The sequence below is a fragment of the Oryctolagus cuniculus genome, chromosome 3 (assembly GCF_964237555.1).
Source record: "Oryctolagus cuniculus chromosome 3, mOryCun1.1, whole genome shotgun sequence".
Taxonomy (NCBI): Eukaryota; Metazoa; Chordata; class Mammalia; order Lagomorpha; family Leporidae; genus Oryctolagus; species Oryctolagus cuniculus.
Genome location: NC_091434.1, coordinates 102,340,123 through 102,359,309, shown reverse-complemented (window position 1 = coordinate 102,359,309; position 19,187 = coordinate 102,340,123). Strand labels below are relative to the sequence as shown.

General features: G+C 35.8%; 1 protein-coding gene across 9 annotated transcripts in view; it reads right to left on the bottom strand.

The window, feature by feature from the left end:
* Positions 1-19,187, bottom strand: part of LRP1B (LDL receptor related protein 1B) — a 2,140,503-nt gene that overhangs the window by 285,160 nt on the left and 1,836,156 nt on the right. For all 9 annotated transcript variants that reach the window (XR_007920674.2, XM_051849575.2, XM_051849574.2 and 6 more), the window contains 4 exons: positions 16,360-16,488; positions 13,277-13,399; positions 8,467-8,607; positions 7,159-7,346 (listed from right to left, as the gene is read on the bottom strand). Coding sequence is in view for 8 of the 9 variants with exons in the window: in XM_051849575.2 (XP_051705535.2) it covers positions 7,159-7,346; positions 8,467-8,607; positions 13,277-13,399; positions 16,360-16,488 (581 nt within the window). In the remaining variant the exon portion in view is untranslated. The remainder of the gene's footprint in view (positions 1-7,158; positions 7,347-8,466; positions 8,608-13,276; positions 13,400-16,359; positions 16,489-19,187) is intronic.

The following is a 19,187-nucleotide window of genomic DNA, read 5'->3' as shown; positions in this document are numbered from 1 at the left end:
TGGAAGAGGGGCAACCGGGACAGAATCTGGTGCCCCAACCGGGACTAGAACCCAGTGTGCTGGAGGCGCAGGCGGAGGATTAGCCTATTGAGCTGTGGCGCTGGCCTGAAGATTTTTAACATTATCACATGTTACTTCATTGGAGCCTTAAAGAAATAAAAAATGCTGGTATTTTTATTCTTAGTTAACTGAGGAGAAATCTGGAAGCATGGATGTGAAGATGTCTAGATAAAGCCCATAGGAATACAGCAACTTACTGTAATTTTTAATATATAGTAAGTCTCAGTTAATATTTATTGACTGGATTTGATGCCATATGTAGATATACTAATATTGTTTAGAGATACAGTAAATTTAATACATGTTCTACTGTCTCTCAATAATCAAATAAATTTTTATCATCAAATCTTTTCTCAGTATCTTTACCACATTCTCTATGTCCCTATAACTAACTAGTAAGTTAACTATTTGAGTACAAACACCCCTCCTATATATTTTTGCATTCCTGAAAATGGTGAGGAATTGTGATTGATCATTTTCTTTCAGTTCCAGTCTCAGTCTCTGCCAAGTGGCATATGAGAATCATTACTACAAAAAATGAAACTATTTTTGGCTAGATGATTATGATCATTCTAACATTTGGCATGACTATTTAGTAACTTTTGTATCAAGGAATTTGTGAGTACTGAGTAGGATGGTGAGTTAAGAGGGAATTTGTTAAAAGCAACTAGTACTCAAGAAATTTGCATATTAAACATTCATATTAAAGGATTGAATAACTTGGCATTTATTGAAAAAGATATTCGAGTAATTTATGTCCATATTATTCATATTATTATATAATCAGTGGAAAATAAGTTGAGGGGTAAAATTTTTTTAAAAATACAAAACATTTGATAACTACCTGGAGTGGGCTCAATGAAGTAACATGAACTACATCTGAAATTGCTCCAAACATAAGTACATTTTCCCAGATCATGTTACAAGAAACATATCCCTAAACATTCTTAGAACTTCATTTAAATCAGCCAATTTACACTAACTTTTATATCATAATCCTCAAGCAGTTAAAATGAGCTTTCTAAAGTTCTCAAACTCATTAGTATGCGAGTAAATTAAAGAATATATCTTGATTTTCCAAACTCTTGTCATATCTAAGTTTGTGACATTACTTACCTAGAGAAGATTTGGCACTGTATTTGTAAGGCAAGAGGAATTGGTACTTGTCATTTGGCCAAAGATAATCAGATGCTTAATATCATCAAACTGCATACTTTAATCTCATTAAATGGCAATTTTCATGTATAGAATATATATACATATTAAAAATAAAAATACATTTTAAATATCAAAATAGAAATCTGACAGGATATAAGAAAGTATCATTGGAGAAGGCTGGAGATTAGATCACATTGATCATCTATATTCAGGAACCCAGATGTCTGACTGGTAGACACAGAGCTGTGTTTCCTTAAGGGATAATCTGGCACAAGCAAAATAAAATTTTATGGACTGTGCAGTTCCTCTGAAATGGTATTGTAAACAGGACGTAAAGCATCTCAGTTTTCATGGTACACGGGAAAATCCATTTGATGTCTAGTGTCAGGCTTACACAAGTACCATAACAAGTAGATGACTTGGATGAAAGTATACTTATGGAAAATTAATTTTTTGAGTATAAATTTGGCTAAAGTTACTATAACACAGTAATATGGTTACATATTACTATTACATATTACATACAATTCTGTAAACATGTTATAGTAATTTTTGGAAACTTTTCAAAAAAATAAATTTTGATTTATGTAAGAGGGAGAGAAGGATGAAGAGATAGAGACAGGTAAAGATGAAGAGTGAGGAGCAGGGAGGAAGGGAGAGATGAGAGAAAGACAAGTCCTGTTCTCCCACCCTCTGACTCACAACCCAAGTGCCTGGAAGCCAGGATTCAATACAAGTCACCCACACGAATGGTAGGAATCCAACAAGTTGAATCCTCACCAACTTCTTCTCAAAGTATATGTCATTGTGATGGTGCTGTGGTGTAGCAGGTAAAGCCACAACCTGCAATGCCAGCATCCCATATGGACACCAGTTCTAGTCCTGGCTGCTCCACTTCCGACCCAGCTCTCTGCTGTGGCCTGGAAAGCAGTAGAAGATGGCCCAAGAGCTTGGGCCCCTGTACCCATGTGGGAGACCTGGAAGAAGCTCCTCGCTCCTGGCTGCAGATTGGCGCAGTTCCAGCCATTGTGGCCAACTGGGGAGTGAACCAGCAGATGGAAGAACTCTCTCTCTCTCTCTCTCTCTCTCTCTGCCTCTCCTCTCTCTGTGTAACTCTTTCAAGTAAAAAATAAATAAATTTTTTTTTTAAAAAAGTATACGTCACTAATGAGTTGCGACTAGATTCAGGACTCGAATCCAGGCACTCTGATAAAGGATTCAGGCATCCCAAGTGGGATCTAAAATTACCATGCCAGGCTCAGCACTGTAGGCTAGTGTGTAAAGCTGCAACCCATGGCACCGGTACCCCATGTGGATGCTAGTTTGAGCACGGATGCTCCGCTTCTGGTCCAGTTCCCTGCTAACTTGCCTGGGAAGATGCCATGTGGGAGACCCAGAAGAAGTTCTTGGCTTCTGGCTTTGGACTGACCCAGCTTTGGCCATTGAGTCTATTTGGGTAGTGAACCAGCAGAGGGAAGATTTCTCTCTCTCTCTCTCTTTGTAACACTGCCTTTCAAATAAACAAATAAATTTTCAAATAAATAAATTACCATACCAAATACCTATCCCAGAAACTTTGTTTTTTGTTTTTATTTAAGAAAACTTTAAAAAGAGAATTTCCTCCATGAGCCATAACCCAATTTTAACAAAAACATTTTGCACCCAATAATTCAAAGTCATATAATTCTATTAGAATTGTCTTCATCACTTGAATTAAAGAAAATAATAATTATTTGTATTTTCAAAGATAAATGATGTGAGATTTGCTTACATTTAATAGAAAATTACACTTTAAAATGTTCTCACTCTCACTTTATTTTGTTTTAAAGATTTATTTATTTATTTGAAAGTCTGAATTACACAGAGAGAGAAGGAGAGGCAGAGAGAGAGAGAGAGAAGTGAGAGAAAGAGAGAGGGTCTTCCATCTGCTGGTTCGCTCCCCAGATGGCCGCAATGGCTGGAGATGCGAGAATTCGAATCCAGGAGCCAGGAGCTTCTTTTGGGTCTCCCAGGTGGGTGCAGGGGCCCAAGGATTTGGGCCATCTTCTACTGCTTTCCCAGGCCATAGCAGAGAGCTGGATAGGAAGTGGAGCAGCCAGGACTCAAACCGGCACCCATATGGGATGTCGGCACTGCAGACGGCAGCTTTACCCTCTACACCACAGTGCTGGCCCCTCTCATTCTCACTTTAAAAGGGAAATTTGTATAATAGTAAGATAAATAAATTCTTATTTGGGGGTTTCTCATTTTTATTACTATGTATTTTCTAACACTTATTAGTTATTTACATGAACATATATGAAGCTACTTTAGAAAGTTCATGGATTGGGCTGGTGCTAAGGCATAGAAAGTTAAGCCTCCACCTGCAGTGTCAACATCTCTTACGGCAACAGTTAGAGTCTTGGATGCTTCACTTCTGATCCAGCTCCCTGCTAATGCGCCTGGGAGGCAGAGAAGGCGGCCCAAGTACTTAGGCCCCTGCACCCATGTGAGAGACTGGGAAGAAGCTTCTTGGCTTCGGCCTGTCACAGCCTTGGCTCTTGCAACCATTTGGGTACTCAACCAGCAGATGGAAGACTCTCTTTCTCTCTTCCTCCCTCTCTCTCTCTCTCTCTTTCTCTCTCTCCTTCTCTCTCTGTACCTTTACATTTCAAATAAATGAATAAATCTTTAAAAACAAAACTCATGGACAAGGAAATTCAAAGACGTCATTTGTGGTGCAAAAATTTGGAAATCCCTGGATTTCTTTAATAATATGTATTTCCATGAACTTTTTCAGTATCACTTGTATGTATGGATCTCAAAAATTTTTGCACCAAAATTAATTTGTCTTTTAATTCCATTTTCCACAAGCATTTTGAATGATTTTTCTAGCTACTAATAATATATATATAGCTATTCAAACTTTTGCTATTCCTTCCAGAAAAATTTCTTTGTAGCTTTTAAGTGGTAACTAATTAATATTATTTTATTTATCATTATTTGTTAGAACATATTTCATTTCCATAAATACATTTATTTTAAAGGGTAAAAGCATCCTTCTCATCAAAATAATAGTTTTTTTAGTTCAATGCTATTATTCCCCTCTGAATAGTTAGATACATTGTATTTGTTTTATAGCCAATGTACAAATGGTTCATAGTACGTAAGGTCTATATTTTGCTTTTTAAGCAATTTACATTTTTGTTACAGAATTTGACAGATTACTTCTTGCTTTGTTCTGTTGATATTATAAGGAAAAATAGCTATGGATGATTTCCCTTACCCCTTGGAATAGAGAAATCTATCAGCTGACATTTTCCCCAAATGTATGTGAATGATACCTGACAGAATTGTCAAGAATAATACTCTTGAATTTGTATTCAGGTCAAAGCTAATGATTAAAATGAAACAGCTGTTAGGGGAAACAAGGTCAGGGTGCACATCAGCAGGAAGCTAGAATTAAGAAAGAGCTGGGACTCAAGCCCAGCCACTCTGATACGGGAGGTGGGCATCCCAATCTGTGTTTGAACTATTCCAACAAATACTCATTCCAGAGCTCCTTTTTGATGTAATAAAACAAGATGTCCACTTGAAAGGCTATAATTTTTTACTTTACCTCCAAGATTGCTATGACAAATACTAAGTATTCAGGGTAAACATTTGCTTTGAAATTTATCAGCTATATACACATTCTGCTTTGAAATTTATCAGATACGTATACATTCATACATATATATTATATGCACATATTTATGTTGTAGAACTCAAAAATTATTTACATGCTAATGATTTAAAATTTTAACAATTATTTATAATATTTCTATAACATTATATATATATTTAAGAATATTTTCTATATGATTATACATTATACATTTTTTCTGCTCCACTGGGTTTTAACTTTTTTTTTTTTTTTTTGCTAGGCAGCGTTAAACAGTGAGAGAGAGAGAGACAGAGAGAGAGTTATAGACAGTGAGAGAGAGAGAGACAGAGAGAAAAGGTCTTCCTTCTGTTGGTTCACTCCCCTAATGGCCGCTACGGCTGGCGCTGCACCAATCCGAAGTCAGGAGCCAGACTTCCTCTGGGTCTCCCATGTGGGTGCAGGGACCCAAGCACTTGGGCCATCCTCCGCTGCCCTCCCGGGCCACAGCAGAGAGCTGGACTAGAAGAGGAGCAACTGGGAGTAGAACCCGGGGTGCCAGCACCACAAGCGAAGGATTAGCCAAGTGAGCACGGCACCGGCCCTCCACTGGGTTTTAAATATTTAATGTCCAAAATAATTACTTGATGCGAACACATATCATTCAGAGTTGTACTGACACATTCGATTTGTTACCTTCTACCTATAACAGTGTTTGTTAATGAGTGCATGGATCTTTAAGACAGGTTTAACTGTTTCTTAATACAATATGTGTCTGAAAATATTTTTGTAAATATAGTTTTCTTGATTTCTGATTTTTAATCTCTATTTCTATACAGGAGAAATAATTGTTATAATTCTTAGGTTATATCTATACACATGACATAAAATAAAATAAAATCTGAACAATTCAGTTAAATCAATCACAATCCTGGAAATCAAATTATATCATAGTTAAATTAAATTTTAGTTAAATTAACCATGATATCAGTAAATCAGAGGCTGAAAGAAGCAAATTGGTAGATCAGTGAATTTAAATACAACTGGGCTGTCAAAGATAATGGCCCAGAATCTTTGAGCTACACAATTTCTTTCTTTAGCATCATTTAGAGACTGTCAGCCACTACTGACACACTTTTATGAGCTGTAACTCGTAGCTCTATAAAGCATTGTGATGGTAAAATCGTCTTCTTATGTTCAACAACATCAGCTTCCCAACTCCTAAATCCAAACTTTGAAGCAACTCGGACTAGGTATGATTTTATTCCACCTGGTACTTCATATATTCTGATTAGAATGTAGTAAACAAGTCATCTTTTAATAAATAAATGTTTTTAACACTTATTATGCTTCTGAATGTAAAAATTTGTATACACTCCAATTTGTCAAGGTTCCTCTTAATAAATTCCCACGTCCATAAATATGCTCAGTATCCTAGGCAATTTCTGGGTTGGTATAGAATTCAGGAGAACATAATCTGTCCCTGGAACTAGTCATCATGGGAATGAGACCGCCTCTCTGTTGTGTGAGTGACATCCTATTACTGATCCATAAAGAGCTGCTGCTCAGATAAAAATAGTAATTTACAGTCAATTGCTTTGAATGTGTGTTCTCCATATTTAAGTAATCAATTTTAAACCTAATTCACATCTATATATTTGAATATTGTGTTAGCTTGCATATATGCTTATAACATACTGAAATGGATGTATTTTATATTGATTTCTGTCAATCAATTCTGTCAATAAAATACCTTTGTCTTTGGGAGAATGTACTATTAAAACGCACTTAAGATACTAAGCATGCTTTATTTCTAGTGTCTCTGAAGCCTAACACATGCTTTCTGATTTTTCCATAGTGTTTCTACGAAAACAAATGTGATTTGGTAAATAAATGGTTATCTCTCAAGATGTACTTCAGAGATAAATAAATAAATAAATAGTTATCTTAAGATGTACTTAAGAGAGGCAAAAGGAGGGCAGAATTGAGAAATTAAAAGAAATTAAAAGTTGTACACATATTTATGTAGCTATTACAATAGCAGATCCTTCCCTAAATACTATTCTTCCCTTTCTGATTTTATTCTTTATACTCTGAATATACTGGAAAATTCTTTGACTTTTCATATTCTTAATCATATTCTACAACATATATATATATATATGTATGTATGGCTTCCTTATATATATACTTCCTCCATTTAAATAGCTTTACTTCACAATATTATAACACATCTTACCTTTTAGATTTATATTGGATTAAATCAATTCCATTATATCTTAAATTTTATCAGAAGATTTGCTTTTATTAGTACTTACCTTGTAACTGACTGGAAGGTCTTGACAATCTTGAGAACATCCACTGACTTTCTTACTCAAACATTCATTTATATGGCAGTTTCTCTCATCCGAACCATCGCCACAGTCATCCTTATTGTCACAAAGACCTCCACTGGGAATGCACCTGCCATTTTTGCACATAAAAAATGAACTGTTGCATGACTGTTCTGGAAAAAGAAAATAAAACAAATGGAATATAAAGAGCATGCCATTGTTTTAGCCACAATTGTTGAAAACATTTGCAAATATGGTAGTTTATCTGTCAAAAATTATAATAAATATATGTACATAGAAATGACTTATGTTCAGTATAATACTTTATACATAAATGATAGAAAACCAAGGGCAAATGGTACATTAATGTTTGTCATTCATTGCACATCTAGCTTTACTATGAAAATTAGCAATCAAAATAAGCATATACAGTAAAATTAATGGACTATTTCTATCTCATATATATTGTGAAGAATAAGTTCAAAGGCATAATGATAGTTTGACATTTCCCTCAAGCCATAGATCTTTGAGAAATTATGTGTCACTAAAAATTAAGAATCTAGAATAGGAAGATACACCTAAATTCTTTTTCTTCTTGGCAATATAACACTGACATTTTTAAGTCAGGGCATGAAAAGGACATCATTGGTGAATAATAGTTGTTCCTAATATAGCTGTGGAAAGGAGTCCAGGTTTGCGGCTACCCATAGCTGGATGACTTGAAAACTACTTATTATCGTACATGCTAAAAGAAGGCCTATTAACATGAAAACTACATGAGAAAATGCTATTGCATATATTCTAAAACACATGACTACTCAGTCTTTGCAATAGCAAAGTGATAAAACAAAGTTAGGCTATGTGTATGTGTAGTTTATGTATCAGTTCAAACTACATGCAATTTATTTTATTTTGGCTGTGTCTGAATAAAAAACTATTTTACAGTAAATCTTAACTTCTTTTATGTTGAAATTTTCAAATAGGTCCACATGGGGAATTGTCTGCATCTAAAATATTAGTTTTAGAAAAATGATCTTTGGAGAACAGAAAAGACAGGGTAACATATTCATCACAATAATTTCCCCAGATCTTCATGCTTTTGGTTTAGTCACACATTTCTAAAACTAACCCCTGTACATGCCCAATTACTAGGATCCTGAATGGAAATATCACATTGCTTAATAAATTTGTATTTTCTTCTATTAAATAATATTGGATGGAAAATCAGTCCTAGTTTTTCAATTAACAAAGAAATACATTGGAATAAAGATTGTCTCATGTACAGTTCTGTACCTGCGTTTTTGCACTTTGGGTTGAAAGGTGCTTCATCAGAGCCATCAGGACAGTCCAAGTCTCCATCACACTGCCATTGACTATTTAAAAGACATCGGCCATCGGCACAACTAAATTCTTCTGCACTACATTGTCGATATCCTAGAGACAAATGCGAACAATCTAATTCATGTAAAAATATTCACTAAAACTCTGTCCTCTCAATGAATACTATACCTAATTAACCATGGGGGTTACTTTATGCCTCCTATGAGAAATGTTCTTGCTGTTACAGTGGTCATCTGGCATGGGATAGTTATAATTTAGAAGTAGATTTAAAGTCCAAAAAATAAAATTATGAACAATGTATTATCTTCATTTCCCCAATGTGAGAAAATAAGAACCAACTCTCCTGACTGAACTATCTGCTTACCTATTATCTATTCCCTAAAGATGTCTTTTCGAATGGAAAGCAAAACTGAAAGCTGTTAGAATACATTTTTGAAGATCAAGTTTTGTGAAGTAAAGTACCAGGACATATGGATAAACTAATTCTGAGCTATATGATAATTCTCAGAAGCTGTAATATTATGTCAATGTTTAAGAGGCAGGACTCAAAGATTAAACATGCTAAAATGTGAAAATTTTAAAACTCAATTTATAGAGCAATAAGCCCCCAAATTATTATAATTATCCTGTATATTGACTTTTAGGAACATTAAAATACTTTATTCAAATTACAAAATAATCACATCATTTGTTAATGTATATAACTTTGCTTGTTTGTAAGTAAAAAACTCATTTTATTTTATGTTAACTTCTAGAATGGATTTTTTCCCTAAGTTCATCAACAATAAAAGTCATTCCTATTATAACTTCCTGATAAGTCTTGGCAAATGTTCTAGTTTTGGAGGAATGTGGTAAGATTTTTATGACTTTAAAATTCCAATGGGAGAGCCAGCACCACGGCTCACTTGCAGCGCCGGCATCCCATCTGAGCGACGGGTTCTAGTCCGGTTGCTGCTTTTCCAGTCCAGCTCTCTGCTGTGGCCCGGGAGTGCTGTGGAGGATGGCCCAAGTGCTTGGGCCCTGCACCCCATGGGAGACCAGGAGAAGCACCTGGCTCCTGGCTTTGGATCAGTGCAGCGCTGGCTGTAGTGATGATTTGGGGGGTGAACCAACGGAAGGAAACCTTTCTGTCTCTCAATATCTAACTCTGACAAAAAAAAAAAAAAAAAAAAAAAAAAATTCCGGCTGGCGCCGTGGCTCAATAGGCTAATCCTCCACCTGCGGTGCCAGCACACTGGGTTCTAGTCCCAGTCAGGGCACCGGATTCTGTCCCGATCGCCCCTCTTCCAGGCCAGCTCTCTGTTGTGGCCCAGGAGTGCAGTGGAGGATGGCCCAAGAGCTTGGGCCCTGCACCCGCATGGGAGACCAGGAGAAGAACCTGGCTTCTGGCTTTGGATCAGTGCAGCATGCCGGCCGCAGCGGCCATTAGAGTGTGAACCAACGGTAAAAGGAAGACCTTCCTCTCTGTCTCTCTCTCTCACTGTCCACTCTACCTGTCAAAAAATAAAAATAAAAAAAAATATTCCAATGGGGGAAATAATGCATTGAAATCCTTATCATATTTGAATGATAAAACAACTTGTTCTAAAATATTTGAAAATTTCCTGGTCTGTCTTTCCTCCCCTTCCTTCATTAGTGCCTTTTTCTTAATAAATAAATGTTTTCGAGTCCAACCCAACCCAATAGCAATCAGATTCTATCTACACTCTACTTCACAACACATTTCCTTCTCTTTTTCATCCAAGCTTTCATCTGTTTTCTCACCTCAGTTGGTCTTTTATCAATCAACATCCCATTTCTGCAACATCTATGTTCTGAAATTCCTTTTTAGAGATAATACCAACTGACAAGTGTCAAATTCAATGGTGTCTCATACTTGTATCTATATCACTTTTCTGTAGCACTTGATGATGCTACCTTAGAAATAATTCTCTGACTTAATTTTCATAATCTAATATCCTGGGCTTCTATCCAACTTTTGTTTTTGTTGTTCCCTTCTTTCCCTCTTTCTGTATGAATTATTTTACTACTTCACCTCAAAATGTTGCAGTTCAAACCCTACCTTCAACTCCTCAGTCTATTATATTCCTTTTTACATTGCCTGGGAGATCTCAATCCTTACCATAGCTTGAATGTCACCTTTACGCTGATCACCACCAAAGTAATATTATTTACCCTCATTGTACTTCTGCCCTCTAAAGCCAAATTTTAAAAATTGCTGTGTAGCTTTATGTGATTAACACTAGATATTCAGACGTTTCAACCAAGTTCTTTATTATATCTCTCTTTTTTGCATCAGCAAAAGAAGTGATAAACAGAGCCAATGAAGCACTTAAATGCCTGCACTAGAAAGCTCATTACTAGTGACACCATCCACCAAGTCATCCAAGCTGGAAATTCTCTTGTAGCTTCCAAATCTAACTGTTCTTGAACTCTGACACAGTCTTCAGCTTCCATTGCACCATTCCCAAACTGGATCAGAATCATATCATTAATCATCATCTGTCTCACAGTAACATCCTATTTTATTTTCCCTTAGAGCAGTATTTCTTCTATTCTACTGAAACAGATGGATCTAAAATGAGTATTTGACTGTCATAATCCATTCCTCTCTTTCAAAATGTCCACTGGCTTGAGAGGCAAAATGAAGTACAAATTCCCTAATACTGTATTGGGCTTTTTGGAATCTGGTTCTAACAACTTTTTTTTTTAAAGATGTATCTTATTTATTTGAAAGGCAGAGTGACAGAGAGAAAGAGGGAAAGACAAATAGAGAAAGAGATCTTCCATTTGCAAGTTAATTCCTCAATGTGCAATAGCCAGGCTGGATGAGGCTGAAGCCAGGAGCTAGGAATTTCATCTTGATCTGCCATGTAGGTATGAGGGGTAAAGTTCCTTGGACCATTGCTATTAGCATAAATCAGACCCAGAAGTGGATCAGTCAGGGCTCAAACTGGCACTCCAATGTGAGATGTAGGCATCGCTGGTAGTAGTTTAATCTGCTGCAGCAAAAGGCCAACCCCTCAATGTTTTTAAATTCCAAAGAAAACTCACAGAAGACTAATTGCTACTCAACCACATCGACTTTCAAGTCTTTGGAAATACTGCTAGAATTTACTATGTGTCTGGAAATTACTCTAAGACTGTTACACACACTCACTCATTTAATTCTGTTAACAGCCTTAAAAATTAAGCACTATTGCCCTGTATATTTTACAGAGAGGTGAACTAAGTTTCTCAAGTACACACAGCTAGTAAGGAGCAGGTTCAGGATTTTAACCCAGACTATCTGGCTCTAGACCCATGCTGGTAATCACCATGCCTGCTCTATAGAATCAAAGTATTATTTCCTTTAATATCCCTTTTTTCTATTCTTTAGTATCTTCCTCAAAAATTAGTTATTCAGCCCTGATCCCATGTATTATGGTTTTCATTCCTATTTAACAAGTATGTTATTATACTATATTGTACTTTTGATTTTCCTGTTTGAGATTTCTTCAACTGAGACCACTATCTTATTCATCTCCATACCAGCCAAATGTAGTTCTATCAGGGGAGCTGTTCAATCAGATGTAACTCTGCTTCAGATTTATATCTTGACTTATTATGGAGCCTTTGCAATATCACATAGAATACATGACTTAATGGTGAAGTGATCATAAAAAAAAAAAAAAACCTGGTATACACTGATGTCTAGACATCATATCAGATTCATGTTAGAGACTGAATTTATAGATACTGCACAGAGGGGACAAAAGGGAGTATTAAATCTACTGTCTCCCATGAACATATATGGAGTCCAAAACTTTTTGTTAAACATATTTATTAATGTCTATACATGTAAATATTTTACAAAAAAAAAAAAAAAAAACAAAAACAAAAACCTAGGTCCACCTAAGATCTCAACATCAAGGGGCCAGTGTTTTGGTATAGCAGGTAACACTGCTACCTGAAACATTAACATCCCACATGGGTTCCGGTTCTTGTCCTAGATGCTTCACTTCTGATATGGCTCCCTGCTAATGGCCTGGAAAAAGCAGTAGAAGATGGCCCAAGCACTTGGGCCTTGCTATGCACATAGGAGACTTGGATGAAACTCCTGACTAATTCAGCCTGGCGCAGGACTGGCTATTGTGGCCATTTGAGGAGTGAACCAGCAGAGGGAAGATCTCTCTCTCTCTCTTTCTCTCTCTCTCTCTCTCTGTCTCTCCCTCTTCCTCTGTAACTTTTTCAAAATAAATAAATTTTTTTAAAAGTATAAAAAAATTCATTTCAACCTGGCATGTTTAATACACTAATTTTTATTCCAAAATTATGTATAAATAAATTATATTTATTTGTCATGTGCATAAGATAAATACATGTAATGGCAAGATAGATTTTGTGATCACACTAATTTTAACGTGTCAGCATATGCATAAAATGTTAAATATACAATTTCTATGACTTTTTTAATTGTATTCATTTTTTCTCAAATATTTGACTGCAAGATTGAACAAGTTATATGTGTATTGTCTTTAAATTTGAGAATACTTCAAGCCAAAAAAAATTTATAAATATCTTCCAATATGGTTATTGATAAAAATATACTACAAATTGTAATATTTCCAAATAATGGCATACAGGTGGTGTTACTGTGTGTTGTTGAATTTATTAGTCTTTACTGACATTAAGAGATGTCTGCTTTATTTATTCATCTCTTGAATAGTTGCAAGACTTTGAGCTTGAGAATCTCTTCCATGTAAATTTGAGGTGTACTCACCACACTGCAGGGACTCATCAGAACCATCTCCACAGTCATCATCATGGTCACAAACAAATTGCTTGGGAATGCATACTTTATTAGAGCACATGAACGTATTTTCATCACATGTATTATTGGGAGCTAAGAAAGACAATACAAAAAATACAGTTATATTAGCACTTATTTTCTCTCTCGCATATTAGCCACGTGGAGGATAAGCAACACTACACCCATAATTCATAGTTTCCTTAATATTCACTATGTCAGATAAACTGATATTATTTATTGTAATATATGGATATGAATACATAATTTTTCAAATTTTAGTATTACTAAACTCAATTAGTAAAAAGTGGTCCAGAATTTTATGTCATATAACAATTGATAAGTTGGTTGAACAATTATTGCAAACCTTTCTAGGAAGAAAAATGATTTAGTTAATAATATGTCCGAGTTTTTCCCTCCACTCATGCCTATAGTAATGGCAGCAAAGTGATAAAAATGTTGCTTCTTGTGAAAAATGGACTGATAATCTATCAAGTGCTAATGTTTGTGATGGAAGTGAAACTAAGAGTGCTGTCAAAGTTATTAGTTTTAAAATCAGAATAAAATTTTTGGGTGAGTTCAAGATTGTGGTGTTAAATTCGGCAAAGATAAGATCCATGATGTAATGAGCCCAACCACAAATACTACACGGATGTATGAATATTGGTTCATGAAATGGACCATTGATCCTTAAGGAATAGAGATCCAGGACAATGGTGCCCCAGCAAGTCCCCTAACCAATGGGGAAAATGTTTAACTCAAATGAGTAACAAAACATGTGTAGAAGGATGAATCTCAATTCTGCATGCATAGAATTATAAGAAGTTTAGGAGGATAATTTAAATGTTTTCAATAATTCTTATATATAAATAGTAAATGTTATGGTAATACACGAACTTTGGGATATTTTGCATATTCAAGAATTTAGAATATGTTTTTGTAGCATATTGGAAACAGAAAGTTGTTGCAGAAAATCTCTGCCACTTAGTATTTGTATTCTTGAGGAAGCTATTTACCTCCTTGGTGCACCTGTTTCTTTATCTGTTTCATGTGCATAATAAAATTTATCTGCTACATTTCTTGTAGGGACTAGATAATGTGAAGCAGATCTGTTCATGTTAAGTATTCAATAAATTTACAGAGGTACTATTTAATTCCTATCTATACAACAATTATTTTTGGCCGATTCCCCAAAACAATTCACTGCATTGTGGGAATTCAATAATATAAACAAAAAGCATTTATAACAACAATTGACATGTAAGGGGCTCCTGAAAAACATGTAAATGCCTCTCAACTTCTCCCATCCATCTTACTATGCACGTTCAAGGAATATCTCTCTTCTCTGTCTCCTTCGATACTCTGATAACAATGCTACTTTTCCCCTTGAAACCTTTCAATGAGATTTATAGGATTTGTTGCAATTCATTGTGATGAACTCTTTTCTCTCTCTCTCTCTCTCTCTCTCTCTCTCTCACACACACACACACACACACAATAACTTGAAGTTTCCATAAACTTTTTGAAGCCCCCTCATAAATATATCCTATCATTTCTCAAGTTTAGCAGTCCTCAGACCACAGACTGTCCTTGAATCCATGAACCAAACAATCTTTGCTTTTGTTTCAGTAATTATTGACGTAGAGTCTTAAAGAGGTAAAACCAAAAGTATCTTTTGAATGTAATCAAGTATAATTTATTTTCAGCAAATTGATTTTTAAACTATATAGAAGTCACAGAGAAGTAGCATTAAAATTTGCCTATTAGAATCAAAGCAAAACTCAGAGTTACTAATAACTTGTCTAACTTTGAACTGCATGACAGCTTATATAACTCAAGTGAATTATGCCGATGCTAATATTGAATTATTCTTTAAAACACTAGGCAACAGTGACTTATTTGGCATTAACGCTTTCAGGTCACTTGAGTACAATTTGCTGCCTTTTAACGTAATTTGCTGAATAGTACCCATGTGGTCGAAAAGTGTTAATATGCCTCCCAGAGTGTTAACTTGCTACAATAGCAACAGCATACTGGGACCATCTGGCTCCCTGCATTGAAGCATAATCCTTTATTATGTAGCCCTCAGTGGCCCCATTGACCTTTACAGACACACATATCAGTTTCAAGTTCAAAGTGAATTATTGTAAAACAACAGTGGGAGTTCTATGTGAACAGGCCTGCAGCAAAGTTTCCTTTTCTTCTTATCTGCATGTGCACACACACACACACACACTCACATTATGGCGTCAAACACAGTGATTGAAAGGCATGTTGATACTGTTGGAGAGATGACTGGCGGAATTCACTTTAACAAGAAGTCATAGCACTATTTCTGAGAAATTGCTCAGTGTTCACAGATACCTTATGTGACCTTGGGATCTGTATTCAAATATTCTGTCCCTTCATCCTCCTGATTTTGCAAAGGCATTTATCCACGTTTTTACTACTGAGTAACTCCTTGAACATTTTCTGAGACCTAGATTCAGAAATTTAGAAAACTGACCTCCAAAAGTGTCCTCTGATCCCTCAGCGTCACTCAACTATAAACCATACTATTTTTACCTGACCCTAAGGTTAATACCCTATCTGTAGGACTAATAGGTGTTTACTGACCTCCTGATCAGTCCTTACCCAGGCTCAGAGCAGTCATTTACAGAGTATCTGTAATAGGTGATCTAAAAGCCTTCAAGGGGACTAGGTTAGGAGTTGAGGGTGGAGGTGGACAATGCTAAGGAAAATACAAATCTACCACACTCTCACACATGTAGCATGCTTCTACTACCTTAGAAGTGAAATGATAAAGTGTGGTCATCAAAATGGTTTTTAAATGGATAATCCCAAGGGGCACATTGGAAACACCAGTGAACAGTGGCTTGAGGGGCTACTAATCTCCTCAGATAACAACATCCACCTGATCAAATCCAGTACTATGTATAGGTTTCAGGATTGGGAAAATGAAGGAAAATCTGATATGGGAAGTACTTAAAAGGGGGGGGGATCCAAAGATGCCATAGCAGTTTCCTTTGGCACGCAGACCCAGCCCATGTTCCTACCACAGCCTGCTGTAGAGAGCTCATCGCTTCCATTTGGACAGTCCCTTTCACCATCACAAAGCCAGTGTCGGGGCACACAGGCATGGGAGCCCTGGCAGTTGAACATGTCAGCAGCACATGTGATAGCACCTAAAACCCAAAGGAGAGATGTGACTAAGAGTACCCTGCACCTGCCAGAGAATGCCCGCAATTTACACTTCCTGTATAAAGGAGGGAAGCAGAGATATTTTTGCTTACAGGGAAGACATCATGGTTATTTGGAATCACCAAACATTATCCCTCCTTAATTGATGGCTATACATTTTCCTCTAAGAATGCATTCTTTCTAAATTCCAAGTGTTAAATATCTTAAAGCTCCATGGCAGAAAATCATGTCTTTTCTTCTTATAAAATGTAGCAAGGCATAAAAATTTCATAGAATAATGAGAAAATGGAGATAACATTTTCAAGAATTAAACCCATAAGGATACTAACAGTTATAGTAACAATAATGATAATGCTTTTTTTTTGAAAAAATTATTTATTTGAAAGTCAGAGTTACAAAGACAGAGGGAGAGACATACACATGCACAGAGAGAGATCTTTCATCAGTTGGTTCACTCCTCAAGTGGCCACAATGGCCAGGGCTGAGCCAGGCCAAAGTCAGGAGCTTCATGCAGGTCTGCCATGTGGGTGGCAGAGGCCCAAGCCTTTGGGCCATCCCCTACTGCTTTTCCCAGGCTATTAGCTCGGGGCTAGCTGGATCAGAAGCAGAGCAGCCAGGACACACACCAGTGCCCATATGGATGCCAGCGTTACAGGTGGTGGTTTTACTCACCATACTATAACACCAGCCCTGAGGCTATTCTTTTTATTGCTTAATGTGTGTTAAGCACTTACCATATTAACTTACTTAATCTTTGCAATGATCTCATCTGTTAGAACTAGTCTCATTTCACAGAAATTAGTCTCATTTCACAGAAAAGGAAACTGAGGCTCAGAGAAAGTGAAAAGCTTGTAGAACTCCCCAAGTTGCACAGGATGCCACATGCTGAGCTGGGAGTCCAGAATCCTGATTTCAAAGCACCTTCTCTTAGCAATTAATGTCATTATCATTACACCTCACTTGTGCTGCTGAAAAGAATAAATGTATGCCTGTTCCCCTGGTTTTTGCATAATCAGTCAACAGAATCTACCTTTTCTCTGATCTATTGATCAATGTCTTTGAGTCACATGGTGAGATTTTTCAAATGTATATAGCCAAAAAGTGCTCATTCATTTTGTAAATTCAAATGGCTGTAGGAGGTTTACCCTTCCTTTCATCCAGTTGAGCATAATCATATGTCAAATGATCGTCCCCCATGATGTATCCCTAACCAATGTATATAGACATTAATGCTTGGTGGGTTTCGTAGTTACTTGCTTATGCAAAGTATTTGTGAGTGAATTGATGATATGATATATAATGCAGCTTCTTAAAAATGTTGCTTTCTAATGTCCAAGAGCTATCCAGAATTAATGCCCAGAAAACATATTTTTTTTAGAATTATTAAAAATATATTGCTATCTCCAGGAAGAAAATGACTGACTAGATTGATGGATGATATTTCTTTTCAGTCATTTACTGTTCAAGCTGTTGGGTTCTTATGAGCAGAAAATACTTTTCAATGCGATGTTTTCAATTTGAGTAGCATATAATGCCAAACTAAAATCACTTAGTGATGTTTTCCAACATAAACATGCTCGTTCCTCATGTATTTGTTATCCTAGAGGACAGGCTAGCAAGTGAATGTTGAAAAGTCCTGTAGATAACTCAAATTTCCTCATTTGATGGAATTTTAATGGAATTATGTTTGGATGGTGTCTATTCCTGGAATAAATCAGAAAATAATCTATTAACTAAATGTTAATTTCATTTAAAAAGGAAGTTCTAGTCCTTGCTATTTATTATGCCATTAATATGCTCAGATAAAATTGTTTCTACAGAAATTATTTTATATATAAAATATATATGTCCATTATCATTTAAATTTTTTTAACATCTGGACACTGATATATAGAAACATGACAATAATGCTTATAGAAAAGGAGAGAAGAGAAATGAAACAAAACGAATGGGAATACATTCACAGATACAGTGCACATTAATTATATTGGATGCTCACAATCATCATCCAGATAAATATTCTTGAACCACTTTGATAGAGAAAGAATGGAAGAAATAAGGAATAAAATGAAACTACCCATGACCACACAGCTTGTGACGCAGATGTGAGGATCTCAACTCTGATGTCAGAGTCTATGCATTTCTATTAGATCCTATCCACTCATATAAAATAGTTGTGGGTGCAGTTATTTGATGAAAGCAAGACAATTTTAGACACTGGAAAGGAGCTCATCTCATTGTAAATATGCAATCCCTTTGTATATATTTTTAAAAGACTTAATAACAAATAGAAAAAAGCAATTATAAAGACTGTTTAGTCATCTAATTGTTTACTAAATTTTCAATATCAGAGCTTTTTGAGAACGATTCTTCTATATTTATACTTATTTGTTGTGTACATCTAAATTTTTTCAGTTGTGTATCTGTGTGTGTCTTAAATCCAGGAAAATAAATCACCTGATATCAGAATATATATCCAACGCTGTATTCTTTACAGAGAACTTCTTAGCTATAAAATGCTACTTTTGTCTCCATACTGATGACCTAAATGCCAGGCCATAACTTCTGAAATTTAAAAGAGCTATTAAGTATACTGAACTTTAGATGTGTACCTTATTCTATTACTCGGGTTTTTATCTCCTCTCTTTAAAATAAGGATGGTGAGCAGTATCAAAGCATGCTG